This window comes from Rhinoderma darwinii, chromosome 1 (assembly GCF_050947455.1).
Source record: "Rhinoderma darwinii isolate aRhiDar2 chromosome 1, aRhiDar2.hap1, whole genome shotgun sequence".
Classification (NCBI taxonomy): Eukaryota; Metazoa; Chordata; class Amphibia; order Anura; family Rhinodermatidae; genus Rhinoderma; species Rhinoderma darwinii.
Genome location: NC_134687.1, coordinates 590,831,656 through 590,846,507, shown reverse-complemented (window position 1 = coordinate 590,846,507; position 14,852 = coordinate 590,831,656). Strand labels below are relative to the sequence as shown.

Here is a 14,852-nt window from a genome sequence, read left to right as displayed (position 1 = left end):
TCATGCTAAACTGTTGCCTGCAGACGCTAATTATTGTACCGCTCTCTGGACCTTATCAAAAAAACTGCCTTCTGTCGTAGCCAAATACTTCAAATTTTGACTCATCAGTCCGGAGCACCGGCTGCCATTTTTCTGCACCCCAGTTCCTATGTTGTCATTGCATAGTTGAGTCGCTTGACCTTGTTTCCACGTCGAAGGTATGGCTTTTTGGCCGCAATTCTTCCATGAGAATCACTTCTGGCCACACCTCTCCGAACAGTAGATGGGTTAACCTGGGTCCTTCCGGTTTCTGCCAGTTTTGAGCGGATGGCACTGCTGGACATCTTCCGATTTTGAAGGGAAGTAAGCATGATGTGTCTTTGATCTGCTGCACTAAGTTTCCTTGAACGACAACTGCGTCTACGGTCCTCAACGTTGAACGTTTCTTTGTGCTTCTTCAAAAGAGCTTGAACAGCACATCTTGAAACCCCAGTCTGCTTTAAAATCTTTGCCTGGGAGAGACCATGCTGATGCAGTATAACAGCCTCGTGTCTTGTTGCTGTTCTCAGTCTTGTCATGGTGGACCTGTGAAATGAAACCGTCTTCTACAACCTCAGCTTTTGTAGCAGTCTGGCTGTTCCTCACCCAGTTTTAATCCTCTTACACAGCTGTTTCTATTACAGTTAATGACTGTGTTTCAACCTACATATGAAAATGATGATCATTATCACCTCTTTGGTATAACTGGTTAATCCTACACCTGACTACTTTGCGCAAGTGTACCTAGAAGAATTGATGCTGTTTTGATGGCAAAGAGTGGTCACTCCAAATATTGATTTGATTTAGATTTCTCTTCTGTTCATTTGCTTTGTATTTTGTTAATTAATAAAAAAAAAAGTAACACTCCCTATTTAAAGAGTCACCATATTATAAGTGCCCTATTTCCTACATAATGTGATCGGCGCTGTAATGTAGAGAACATTGTTTTTTATTTTGAAAAACTATCAATTTTGAGCAAGTTATGCACAATTTTAGATTTATGCTAATTACTTTCTTAATAGACAACTGGGCGTTGTGGAGAGAAGTGTATGACGCTGACCAATCAGCATCATACACTTCTCTCCATTCATTTTTAGCAGTACTCGCAACACAGCAAGGATGCAATGTCTTTTCACTCTCAGGACACTTCGGTAAAGTTAATGTGGGAGTATGTGACAGTAAAGCGTGATCTCGCGAGATCACGCTGTGTTGCGAGTACTGCTAAAATAGAATGGAGAGAAGTATATGACGCTGATTGGTCAGCGTCGTACACTTCTTTACAACACCCAGTTGTCTATTAAGAAAGTAATTAGCATAAATCTAAAATTGTGCAGAACTTGCTCAAAATTGATAGTTTTTCAAAATAAAAAACACTGTTATTATCTACATTACAGCGCCGATCACATTATGTGGGAGACACGGCACTTATAATCTGGTAACAGAGCTTCTTTAAGCATTCTCACTTTGCAGTATTTTTCCACAACAGCCTAAAACTCTTGCACAGTACTGTATATTGAAGTAAAAAATAAAATTCAGACCAGACCTCACAACCTACTATAACATCACCATTTTAGCAAGTCTTATGGGCCAGGGTGTTCATTAGGTCTGTAACATACTTCATGCTGGAGCAACATCTGGTAGAAGTAACTGAAATTTTCATTTTAGGCCTAGGAAACAATCAAGCGAAGGACGTATCCATAGGACTACAAGGAGCTGCACTTTTTGATGCATCTTTTTGCAACTTAGTCCTGGTCTACACTACAACTTTCATTGCTGAGGCCTCATGCACACGACCGTAAAAACTCCCGTTATTACGGGTCGTGATTACGACCCCTAATAACGGGCTCATAGACTTCTATTGGCGACGGGTGCCTTCCCGTTTTCTCACGGGAAGGTGCCCGTGCCGTTGAAAAAGATAGAACATGTCCTATTTCAGGCCGTAATAACGGCACGGACAGTCCATAGAAGTCTATGGAGCTCTCGTAATGACGGGTGGCTACATGTGTGCACCCGTCATTACGGCAGCGTTGCTAAGCGACGTCAGTAAATAGTCACTGTCCAGGGAGCTGAAAGAGTTAACAGATCGGCAGTAACTCTTTCAGCACCCTGGACAGTGACTACCGATCAGTATAAACCTGTAAAAAATAAAAATAAAAGACGTTCATACTTACCGACAACTTCCTGCTTCCTCCAGTCCGGTCTCCCGCCCGTTGCCTTGGTGACGCGTCTCTCTCGACATCCGGCCCGACGTCCTGGATGGCGTTTCAGGCCATGTGACCGCTGCAGCCAATCACAGGTCAATCACAGGCTGCAGCGGTCACATGGACTGCCGCGTCATCCAGGGATGTCGGGCTGGATGTGAAGAGAGGGACGCGTCACCAAGACAACGGCCGGGTAAGTATGAATTTCTTTAACTTTTATTACAGAAAAGGCTGTCCCTTCTCTCTATCCTGCACTGATAGAGAGAAGGGGCTGCCGATTAGTGCAGTGCTATTTTGCCCCCAAAAACGTGCTCGTAAATATGGGTGGAATACGTGTGACACCGGACCCATATTTACGAGCACGGGTTCGTAAATACTGGTGCAAAACGGGTGGAATACGTGTGACACCGGACCCGTATTTACGCCAGTATTTACGGGTGGGAAAAAATACGGTCGTGTGCATGAGGCCTTAACTGTTACTTTTATTTACAGTTGTCCGATAATCACGTCCACAGGTGTGAATGGAGTTGCATTATTTGATCCACTCAATGTTTCTGCAAAAGTTAGATGCACGGATGTTGGATCTTGATGTAACTTTGGCGCAACACACAACAGTTGCTCCTGCACTTACAATTAGATAGCACAACTGCGTGGTCTGGTCATACTACGATAGACCATAACTACTGGTCTGTATTCTGAAACACAAAGCACCAAATGGGTATGTATATGAGGCAAAGAAAATACCATGAAATAACTATATAAGTAACAAACAAATATATTTATTTAGAGTTAATACACCACATAGATAATAAAAACATTTAAAAATAGCATAAAAATGCTAAACAAGAATCTCTAGGAGTGGGGGGGCACCCTGACAAATGGCAAACAATAGAAATCCCCACTCACCCACCTAGACCCCTCAACATGAGTTCTATGTATGAGACATGTAGCAAAAGAATGTTGCATCAAATCAGTATATCCTAGTCCTGAACCATGAGGGGAAAAGGGGATTGTAAGCCCCACGCGTATCGCCACAATGATTAACCCCTGATGAAGCCACATTGTGGCGATACGCGTGGGGCTTACAATCCCCTTTTCCCTTCATGGTTCAGGACTAGGATATACTGATTTGATGCAACATTCTTTTGCTACATGTCTCATACATAGAACTCATGTTGAGGGGCCTAGGTGGGTGAGTGGGGGTTTCTATTGTTTGCCATTTGTCAGGGTGGCAAATATTTGTTTGTTACTTATATAGTTATTTCATGGTATTTTCTTTGCCTCATATACATACCCATTTGGTGCTTTGTGTTTCATACTGTGGTTTTCAGGGTATGTGGCAATATTCATGCAGTGCCCGCCGGTGTCATACACATACTGGTCTATATTCTATAAGGTATGTCAGATAGTCTTCCTTTTATGATCTGAGGGGTCCCAGAGGCTGAACCTGCACCGATCACATTTTAATGGCATATATTATAGTTTGTTAAATTCACACAGAAGATGGGTTAAAAGGTGGACCTGAGAAAAAAAAAGGAGAACTATACATAGTATAGACATTGGATTTGTGGAAAGAAAAGCAAATGATGATAAGTTGGAGAACATCAGTCCATATACCCACATCAATGTCCTTACCCTGGTTAGTCACAATAGGGAAGAAATGGACGATAGAAAGAAGCTACTAGAGGAGGGAAAGTTTAGGAATAAAACTGAGAATTCAAGTGAATAAGTTATCGCAATCTACAGAAGAAACAACCAAATGACTAGGTGAGCTCTGCTACATCTGCGGTTATGATCAATTTCATTCTGAATATGTATCTGGGGAAACTAAAATCTATCTAAAGCCAGACAGAGGATTATACCCTTCATTGTACAGAAGGCTAGACAAGTAGTTGCTGCATGTTAATGGGAACTGGACATGACTGATATATATATTCTAATAATTTATTCTGGCGGAACAAATAACATATAAACATAAAAAACAAAACCGAAGTTCACATAAAATTATCTTATCAAAAATAAGTTACAGCTGGATACAGCCTAGTGCACAGATCACGAGGTTCGCCGTCCCATGCGCACACTATACGGGCTCGTCCACACGCTCCAGAATTGACGCGTTTTTTCCGGCCGGTATTTCGACGGAAAAAACGCAGTAGAATACAGTAGCAGCATAGTGGATGAGATTTAACAAAGCTCATCCACATGCTGCATATAATTTCCGAGCCGAAAATGACCTGCGGTGCGTATTTTTCGGACAGCAGAATGTCAATTCCTGCTACGGAAAGTGTGCAGAATTGCTGCATTTTTCATAGGAGATGTCACCATCTCCTAACATTGGAAAAAATGCAGCAATTCACGGACCATTTTCTACCACAAAAACAGCAGGAAATGGTGCGTTTTTGCTGCAGCCGAAAGACTTTGACTTTCAACGGAGTTGCTGCAGAAATTGTCTACAGCAATTCCATTGTGTGTGGACAAGCCCTACTAAGCACAGATCAGATAAGTCAATATCTGGGGTCTTATGAGATGCGACAGACGATCACTCTGTGGACACAGCTATACAACTGGCGTCCTGCATGTTTTGTATTCGAAACATTGTAGGTAATTATGTTTTTAAAGAGGCTCTGTCACCAGATTCTCAAACCCCTATCTCCTATTGCATGTGATCAGCGCTGCAATGTAGATTACAGCAACGTTTTTTTTTTTTGAAAAACGTTCATTTTTGGCCAAGTTATGAGCTATTTTATATATATGCAAATGAGCTTTGAAATGGACAACTGGGCGTGTTTTTTTTCGTATGTCCAACTGGGCGTGCATTGTGTTTTTAACTGGGCGTGTTTACGTGTATGACGCTGACCAATCAGTGACCAGTCAGCGTCATACACTCCTCTCCATTCATTTACACAGCACATAGTGTTCTTACTAGAACGATGTGCAGCCACATACACAAGTGTCCTGATAATGAATACACGTGACCTCCAGCCTGGGCGTCATGTGTACTCAGAATCCTGACACTTCTGAATCTTTTCTGTGAGATTTCCAGCAAGGGAAGTGAAATCTCGTTTACCTCATAATCTCGCGAGATTACGAGTGGCTTGCTGTAATCTCACAGAAAAGATTCAGAAGTGTCAGGATTCTGAATACACATGACGTCCAGGCTGGAGGTCATGTGTATTCATTATCAGGACACTTGTGTATCTGGCTGCACATCGTTCTAGTAAGAACACTATGTGCTGTGTAAATGAATGGAGAGGAGTGTATGACGCTGACTGGTCACTGATTGGTCAGCGTCCTACACGTAAACACGCCCAGTTAAAAACACAATACACGCCCAGTTGGCCATACGAAAAAAAACACGCCCAGTTGTCCATTTCAAAGCTCATTTGCATATATATATATATAAAATAGCTCATAACTTGGCCAAAAATGAAAGTTTAAAAAAAACAAAAAACGTTACTGTTATCTACATTGCAGCGCCGATCACATGCAATAGGAGATAGGGATTTGAGAATCTGGTGACAGAGCCTCTTTAAGGCTAACTTACTTTATGCTATTAAAGAGAATTAAAAGTGTAATACTGTTTCTCTGCACACCAGGGTTAGGGCAGCAAACTGAATATACCATATATTACTGATCAAAGATGCCCGACTACTGATCCTTAGATCACAGCGCATGCTACCTGCATAGGGACTTCAACTCAGAGCCATTTACTTGAATTGGGCCGTGTTGCAGTTCCCTGCAAAGTGCCAGGGCCGGAGAAGTGCTGAGCAGAGAAAATATAGAAGGGGCTGCCGCTACTTTGTTCTGGAGATTAGTGCAGGTTTCAGTGATTGGATAACTTTCTGCAGTCAAAAAGCCTCTTTAAAGGGAATGTATCATCGAAAAAGACGTTATTTAAATTTAGGTTTTTATTTGAAACATGTTTTATGACAATTTCCATATAAAAATAAATATTCCAATTTTCACACTAGTCACTGGAACCAACATTGAAGCTGACATTTCCTGTTTTCTGCAGCTCACTTTTCAGCTTTCTAGACTCTGATAGGGACAGCAGAGCAGGGGTCAGTAACCTATGGTACGTGTGCCACAGTTGGCTGGTGGAATATATTTGCCTGGCACGCTCAGTCCTAAGCCCTACTAATGCTTTCCAGCCTAAACCTAGCCCAACGCCAGCCACTTGGCTTGATTAATAGCTCTAGCGTGTGCCAACGTCACTGAGTTTCTTTAGGGCCAGGGAACGCACAGCTCTTGAGTGAGATTTCACTAAAGAAACCAGAGACGGGGGCTGCGTTTGGCCGGGATTAAGACGCCAGTCTCACGTACGCAGTGCAATTCTATGAACAGCGTCTCCGCCCCTAATACGACATGTCCCCTCATTCTTTATAAGCCACATAAGCCTTGCAAGGAACAATAAGTGAGCTTGTCTCTTATATCAGTGATCCCCGACCACCGGGCCGCGGTATCTGGTATCCACCCCGGTGGCCTCAGGGAATTTCGGGCGAAAGACCGCACCAAACTGTGGTTCAGTTTTTCACCCGGAAAACTGATGAGCATTTAGCCAGCCTGCCAGCAGGCCGGCCTCCTGGGATGACGTTTCATCCCAGGAGACCGCTGCAGCTTGCGATTGGCTGCAACGGCGGTCACATGAGATGAAACGTCATCCCAGGAGACCGGCCCTCTAACATCCAGTTAGGCCTCCTGGGATGATGTTTTATCCCATGTGACCGCTGCTGGTCCCTGTTCCAACTGCATCTGCATCCTTAGGATGCAGATACAGTTGAATTGAATGCTGGAGCAAGGAGTGACTGCTCCTTGTCCCAGCATTCACACTGCCGTGAGCGGCTCGGCGCAGGCAGGTGCGATGTTGTGACGTCATCGCGTCTGTCTACGCCGAGTCACTCATAGCACAGACCGGAGGAGAAGGATCCTCCACCTGTTGTGGGAACGGAGATAGGTATGTAATTCTGTTATTTTTTATTAGGCACATATGGGGGCATTATACTGGGTACGGGAGGGGGGCTGATATGATGGCAGCTATTGGAGCATTTTACTGTAGGGGGCAGCTAAGTGGGCATTATACTGTGAGGGGGGCAGCTATGGGGACATTATACTATCGGGCATTATAGTATGTGGGGGCATTATACAGTGGAAGCAGTTATGGGGGCATTATACTGTGTTGGGGCATTATAAGGTGGAGGCAGTTATGGGGGCATTATACTGTGGGGGCATCCATGGGGACTGTTGGGCAAGGTCAGCTGGGCATAGGTGCGGGCAGGGATCTGGTGGTATTGGGGAGGGGTAGGGGGCGCAAGCTGAATTCTTGAACCCAGGGCTGATGAGCCTTTAGCTATGCCCATACTGCTATTTGTTGTGCGTTTTACCTCCCATTGAATTAAATGGGGAAAACCCGCAACAAATAAGCAGCGTTTACGCAAATACAAATGACATGCGGCGGAATAAAGTTCTGCACCGCAGGTCCATTTCTGAGCATTTTTTCCGCTCAGTATTTACGCAGCGTGTGGATGAGACTTGTTTTATCTCATCCATTTTGCTGCTACTGTACTATGCTGCGGATTTTACGCCGTATTTATGCAATGTTAGTTGATACGAGAGTTTTGCAGCGAAAATTTCTGCAACCGTCCAATTCATCTCCAAGGGGTTTACAGAAATCCATGCACATGTTCCAAAAATAACCCTATTCAGAAATTTATGGGACAAATCTGCAGCGTGTAAATATACCCTTAGGGTGTAGTGATTTGCACAGAGCCGCAACGTGTAATAAAACTGTAAAGGGAACAATAAACACAAGCAGATGATTTAAACTGCTAAAGAAAATAGGCAGTGATGAGGCTTTAAAATTGAGAAAGAAAATAATAAATTATATAAAAAGATATTAAAGGCAGCAACGATAGAAACAGAGACTCATTGCCAAAGAAAGTAAAAGTAGATCAAGAAATGTTTTTTAAAAAATGTACATAGTAAGAAAGCAAAAACTGAAAGTGTTGGTCCTTTGAAAAATAAGTGGAAGTACATAGCGGAACTTTAGCGGGTGCAGAGGCGGAAGTAGTGCCTGTCTTAGGAGAGTGTGACCTGTGCCATTGCACAGGGCGCATCACTCCAGCAGGTGGAAGGGGGTGCTGCGCTGGCTCCCTTCCCCTGCTTGTTTCAGAAGCTTCTTCTCTCACTGGCGTCGCTGTAGCAGTCATAGCGGCTGCTAGTGGCGACATCGGGCATGAGGGCGGCTGTGCCCCCATGGCTGGCGGCAGTGCTAGCAGCAGCTGCAGCGGTAGCGACGCAACATTTAATAGTATCTGCGTCCTTAGAAGGCAGATACTATTGAATACCGTAGAAGAGCAGAGAGGTATCTACTAGCGCCACTGTAGCTCCCTGAAGGAGCAAATCCCCGTGTGGCCGGGGATTCTGCTCCTGGATGGAGCGCTTCATGTCTCTGTCTATATATAGACAGTGGCATCAGGGGCAACTCCTGGAGCGGAATCCCCGCCCACAGTGTTGCCGACGCTGTGATCAGGGATTCCACTCCAGGAAGGCCAGTGACGTCCCTGTTCGTAAATGGACATAGACGACAGGGGCTTCTCCTGGAGTGGAACGCTGTGGACGGGGATTCCTCTTCAGGAGTTGCCCCTGATGTCACTGTCCATATATGGACAGAGGGGGGCTGTGGGGCACTACCTACAAGGGGGCTCTGTGGCACTACCTACAAGGGGAACCTGTGAGTGGTGGGCTGATGGTCATTTTAGTGAGAGTGGTGGGCTGATGGTCATTTTACTGTGAGTGGGGGGCTGATGGTAATTTTACTGTGAGTGGGGGGCTGATGGTCATTTTACTGTGAGTGGCAGGCTGATGGTAAAAAATGTACGCCTTTTTTCCTTACTGTCACAGGTATACATTTTTGGTAGGGGTGCCCTGAGGATATTTTTATTTTTCGTGGGTGCCTCGAGTCCGAAAAGGTTAGGAAATTCTGTACTAAGCTACAGGATCACGCCGGCCTACGCAAGAATCCCGTCGTGGATCAGCTCAGTTCGATGTGGGAACGGGGCCTAGGTGAGTAAAATTTTTTTTGTTTGGGGGCATTGTCTACAAGGTGGATGTGGGGGGCTGTAAGACACTGTCTACAAGGGGAGGTGGGGGGCTGTATGGCACGATCTACAAGGGGGAGGTGGGGAATGTATGGCACTGTCTGCAAGGAGGAGGTGGGGGATTATGGCACTGTCTGCAAGAGGAGGTGGGGGATTATGGCACTGTCTAGAGGGAGGCTGTATGGCAAAATCTACAGGGGGGGCTATCTACAAGGGGGGTCTGTGTGTGGCAGCCAGGGGAAGGGTGCATTACACTGTGTGGAGACAACAAAGCGTACATTACAGGGGTAGGGCCACTACATGGGGCAATATACTGTGTGTGGCATTTAGGGGGCATAATACTGTGTGGGCACAATTAGAGGACAAAATACTGTGTCCTTGAAGGGGTTATAATATATTATTAAATATTATTATTATTTTACTGTATGGGGGGCACTAAAGGGGCATTATACTGTGTGGGGGATTATACTTTTTTATAGGGCATTTTTTTATGATGGGGATGGGGCGCCGAAAGATAAGATAGCACAGGGGGCCATCTAGCCTAAGGCCGGACCTGGGCAAGAGACCAAAGTTAAAATTGGGGGTTATTCGTTTTGGAAAAAAGATGGTATATGGGCAATTTATTTACTATGTACAAATATTAACAGTACAGAGATTTATTGAATTATCTTTTTATACCTGGGCCTGCAACAATGACAAGGGGGCTTCCTCTATGTCTAGAGGAAAGAAGGTTTCACCATCATCATAGACGGGGAATCTTTACTGTACGAGCAGTGAGACTATGGACATCTTTGCACCAGGTCGTTGTGACGGTTCAGTCATTGAATATGTTCAAGAGGGGGCTGGATGTCTTTCTTGATAGATACAATATAAAGATTATATGTACTAAATTGCTAAAGACATGGGTTATGGATCTAGGGACTTATCGGGTTGTCATATTTGGAGTTGGGAAAAAGAAAAAGTTGTGAAGGACGACATGCTTTAAATTTGCGACGTGGCATGGTTTCCAAGGAGTCGTAGTTTATACTATATTTCTTAAAGTAAAATAAGTGAAAATGGCGCAAATTTACGCCTTTTTTCCTTACTGTCACAGGTATAAATTTCCCAAACCTATTAAGAGGCATGTAGCACAAATCAGTCTAACTGCTTTATTTATTTAGACTGGTGTAAAAACCCCAGTCTTAGTAAATGTGGGCAATTATTTCTCTTTGACAGACTTACATATAATGAATGATACTAAAGTTAAATACATGAGATATTTCCTTTAGGATAGAAAATTCCCGTTATTAAAGCTTGTCGAACCCCTGTGAACTAGAGTGTCTTGGATTTATATTAATCTCAAGACCAGCCTTGATCCGAGCTCATAAAGGAAGGTATCTAAGCCTAAAGGCAAAAATACAGTGCAGAGAGAACTTTCTGCCCATGGTTTCCTCCTGAAGATTGATGAGCGTTGAGAATGTTCCTCATTGGCGCTGCCATAAGGAGAAGCTGGATTCTCTGCTCCAGGATTGGATTTTAATTTGCTGTTATAGCTCTTGGAAGGTACTGTTTTACCTTGCAAAGATCCTGCTAGTAGGAAGTTTTAAGGGCAATGGGAAAAAGTATGCAAAATATCTTCTTCAGAAAAGAGAAAACTGTCTCCCAGTGACACCTATTGGTGACTACCCTGTAAGTCAATGTTCGTCCCTTTATAGAGCCTTGAAACATGATTCAGGTTAATAGCCAAACAGGGAATCAGTACCTTCCAAGAGCTGTTTCAGGCATAGTATTCAGCCAACCAGAACCCTTCTCTGTACTGATGAGGAGCAACAATTCTGAAACAGTGCTGTCCACAGATAGGTGTCCCTGGTTTGGCTCATATTTCAAGGTTTTATAAAGGGTTGGACATTGACTTATAATGTAGTCATATATAGGTAGCACTAGAGACAGTTTTCTTCTTTCTGGAGGAGAGATATTTTGCTCAATCTAGTATAGCATGGACAAAGGTCGTAATGGGGAGAACGAGGCCTATACTCCTGCCTCTCATTACTATGACAGAAATACCTTTTGAAGATATTAACAAAAATCCCCAAATATTCTGATCAGGCCTGACAACCTACTTGAAGAATATCCTTTTAGCTAGTGTTATGGATAACAGTATTCTCCACTTAAGAACACACTTCATGCTGGAGCAACATGCGGCAGTAAGTCTCTCATTTTAGAACAGTTGAGTCCCATGACTTGGTATAATTCTAGACAAATGAGGAGAAACCATAAATATTTAAAATAAAAAACTATTCTGTAATAATGGTAATAATCCTCCATTTATAATAATAATAATCCAGCATGAGAACCAGAGGGGGCGTTGCAGTAACAGGGACTACTTGTAGCCAGTTTAGGTGGCAGTTTGGCTTTTTGATATTTGGGAATTTTTGTGTCCTGGTGATGCTGAGAATACTGCTACATATAAAGGGAAACCTACTGCTACCCTGTAGTATTTTATTATGATTCTTAAGCATGTTGGTAAGGGGAACAGATCTACAGCTTCTTGTTAATGATTCACAGATGTAGCCGGCTAGCCAACGGTCATTACTCATTATCTCATCCTGTGCTCTAAAGCCAACACCATGGAGCAGTACCAATGATAAGTTATATGTAAATGAAACATTATAGGAAACAGAGAAAAAAACGTTCACACCCAAAAAGTTTGACGTAGTGACACTACTCACCCATGAGTTTTTGCCTAGGCGCACTACGACAAGCCATAGCTACTGGTGAATGATGAATTCCCATTGAAGAATGAAGCGCGAAACCTAGAAAATGAAAGAAGGAAAACAATGTATTTTACTATTGTCAGTATTCACAGTGCCAAACTCTGAAGAAAACTGTGTGCATATACATTGTCAGTCACACAGAAATGTGTAGGATATACCACCACCAACAATTCTCAGAAGTCCTGACTCCGTGACTCTTAGTGCTCTTGCACCCGACCGAGATCGGGCAGGAGTCCCGTTCACCTGTATCGTGGTCGGGTGGGGAAATCCACCTGACGCTGGGACCGTTTTTCACGGCCCGATCTCGGTCGTGTGCAAGAGCACCTACTGTTTAGACCACAGAAGGTTTGAACGACTCAGAGATCTTAAGAAAAACATTCCGACATTCCTTGTAAAGACATTACTGTGACAGAAAGTGACAAGTTCTATTATGTGAGCACTGATATGTCCGGTTCTGTTATACGGGCACTGACATCAACTTTTCTATTATATGGGCCCTGATATGTCCGGTTCTGTTAGATGGGCACTGACATAAACTTTTCTATTATATGGGCCCTGATATGTCCGGTTCTGTTATACGGGCACTGACATCAACTTTTCTATTATATGGGCCCTGATATGGCCGGTTCTGTTATAGGGGCACTGAAATCAACTTTTCTATTATATGGGCACTGATATGGCCGGTTGTGTCATACAGGCACTGATATAAACTTTTCTATTATATGGGCACTGATATGGCAGTGATATGACAGGTGCTATGATAAGGGAACTTAAATGGCTTATTTTATGATAGTGGCAAAGATATGAACAATCTATTATAGTGGCACTAATTTAGAAGGTTGTATTATATGAGCACTGATATGGCGGGTTCTATTATATTGCCACTGGTATGGTAGGCACTATTTTAAGGGCACTGTTAGGATCCTTTTACCACAGCCAATTTTGGCGATAAAAACATGTGCCGATCAACGAGACAGCTCGTTGATCAGCGCTCGTTTGCTCCTTTCACAAGGAGCTATGAGCAGTAATGTATGTGGAGGAGAGATCGTTACTACAATCACTTGTCCCCATGGATTTCCATTATGTCATCAACAACAATATGTTGTGCTGCATAAACTATATGATCAGCCCATAAACTAGCGTTTGCTCGTTCATCGGTGGCCTGTTTACATAGGGCAATGATTGGGAACGAGCGTTCATATGAATACTCGTTTGCCCGATCAAATGCCCATGTAAAAGGGCCTTTATAGTTTTGCTGGTTCTATTATATGGGCACTAATATGGCCAGGTCTATTATATGGGCACTGCCAAGGCTGGTTCTATTGTATAAGCACTGATATGGCAGGTTCTATTATATGGGCATTAATCCAGCTGGTTCTATTTTAAGGGCACTGATATAGGTGGTTCTATTTATAAGGGCACTGATATGGCAGTTTCTATTATATGGGTATTAACATGGCTCATTCTTTTAAATAGGCATATGGCTGGTTCTATTATATGGGCACTGATATAGTCAGTTATATTATATCGACACATATATGGTTGGTTTTAATATATGAGCATACCTGATTTTTTTTACATGTGCACTACACTCAGCATTTTTACATTACAGTATTACTACGGAGTGCAAACAAGAAAGAGTTAGGTACTTGGAGCAGGGATGTCCCTTCGCAGTGGAGGACCTTCCACTAGGGTCTTTGTGTCCTTATTAACAGCAACAAAGGCGGTGAGTGAGGAGATGACTGTGGATTGTAGACTGGTCTCCAGGATTCTCTTCTTCACCTCCTCAGACCTTGAGTCCTTTCCACTTTCCAGCTCAGAGATCAGAGACTTGGCTGCCAGTCTATGAATGGTGGGTCTGAAATAAAAACGGGAGTTAGTAGATGGGTAGATCCGTGGTTTGGTTTCTTGTCAGCGCGGTCATTGTAGACAATGGTTCCAGGTAGAAAACATGTTTAATATCAGAGAGCAACAGAACAAGAAGCTATTTGAGCTATTTATTGTATTCATCAACCATTCATTCTTTAAATATTGAAATAAAACAAGACTGATTTTGTTGAATATTCTTTTTCTTCTTAATTCTCCCTTCACTTACCATGATGGGGCACAAAATTCATGTTCTTTTTTACCTGGGGAGAAGATTTTTCCTGTGCTCATTGTAAACCCCTACTGCTAAGTAATGTACTTTATATGACATGTCAAGAAAAGCAGCTGAGGAGGAGACGGGGAAGTGGAGGGGAACATAGGGATAGCATTAGGGTGGGGTAACAATTACCCATAAACCCCTCCAGGAGAGGCTACGACACAACCTACACCGTGTTCCAAATTATTATGCACATTGGATTTAAGTGTCATAAACATTTAATTATTAGTTTTTCAATTAAACTCATGGATGGTATTGTGTCTTAGGGCTCTTTGAATCATTATAATCAATCTCAGACACCTGTGATAATTAGTTTGCCAGGTGTGCCCAATCAAAGGAAAACTACTTAAGAAGGACGTTCCACATTATTAAGCAGGCCACAGGTTTCAAGCAATATGGGAAAGAAAAAGGATCTCTCTGCTACCGAAAAGCGTGAAATAATGCAATACCTTGGTCAAGGTATGAAAACATTGGATATTTCAAGAAAACTTAAGCGTGATCATCATACTGTGAAAAGATTTGTGGCTGATTCAGAGCACAGACGGGTTCGTTCAGATAAAGGCATAATGAGGAAGGTTTCTTCCAGACAAATTAATAGGATTAGGAGAGCAGCTGCTAAAATGCCATTGCAAAGCAGAAA

The 14,852-nt window shown here is 43.0% G+C and overlaps 1 protein-coding gene across 5 annotated transcripts in view; it reads right to left on the bottom strand.

The window, feature by feature from the left end:
• LOC142662012 (von Willebrand factor A domain-containing protein 5A-like) overlaps positions 1 to 14,852 on the bottom strand; it is a 79,515-nt gene that overhangs the window by 22,914 nt on the left and 41,749 nt on the right. For all 5 annotated transcript variants that reach the window (XM_075839817.1, XM_075839835.1, XM_075839826.1 and 2 more), the window contains 2 exons: positions 13,719 to 13,927; positions 12,025 to 12,108 (listed from right to left, as the gene is read on the bottom strand). In XM_075839817.1, coding sequence (XP_075695932.1) covers positions 12,025 to 12,108; positions 13,719 to 13,927 — 293 coding nt within the window. The remainder of the gene's footprint in view (positions 1 to 12,024; positions 12,109 to 13,718; positions 13,928 to 14,852) is intronic.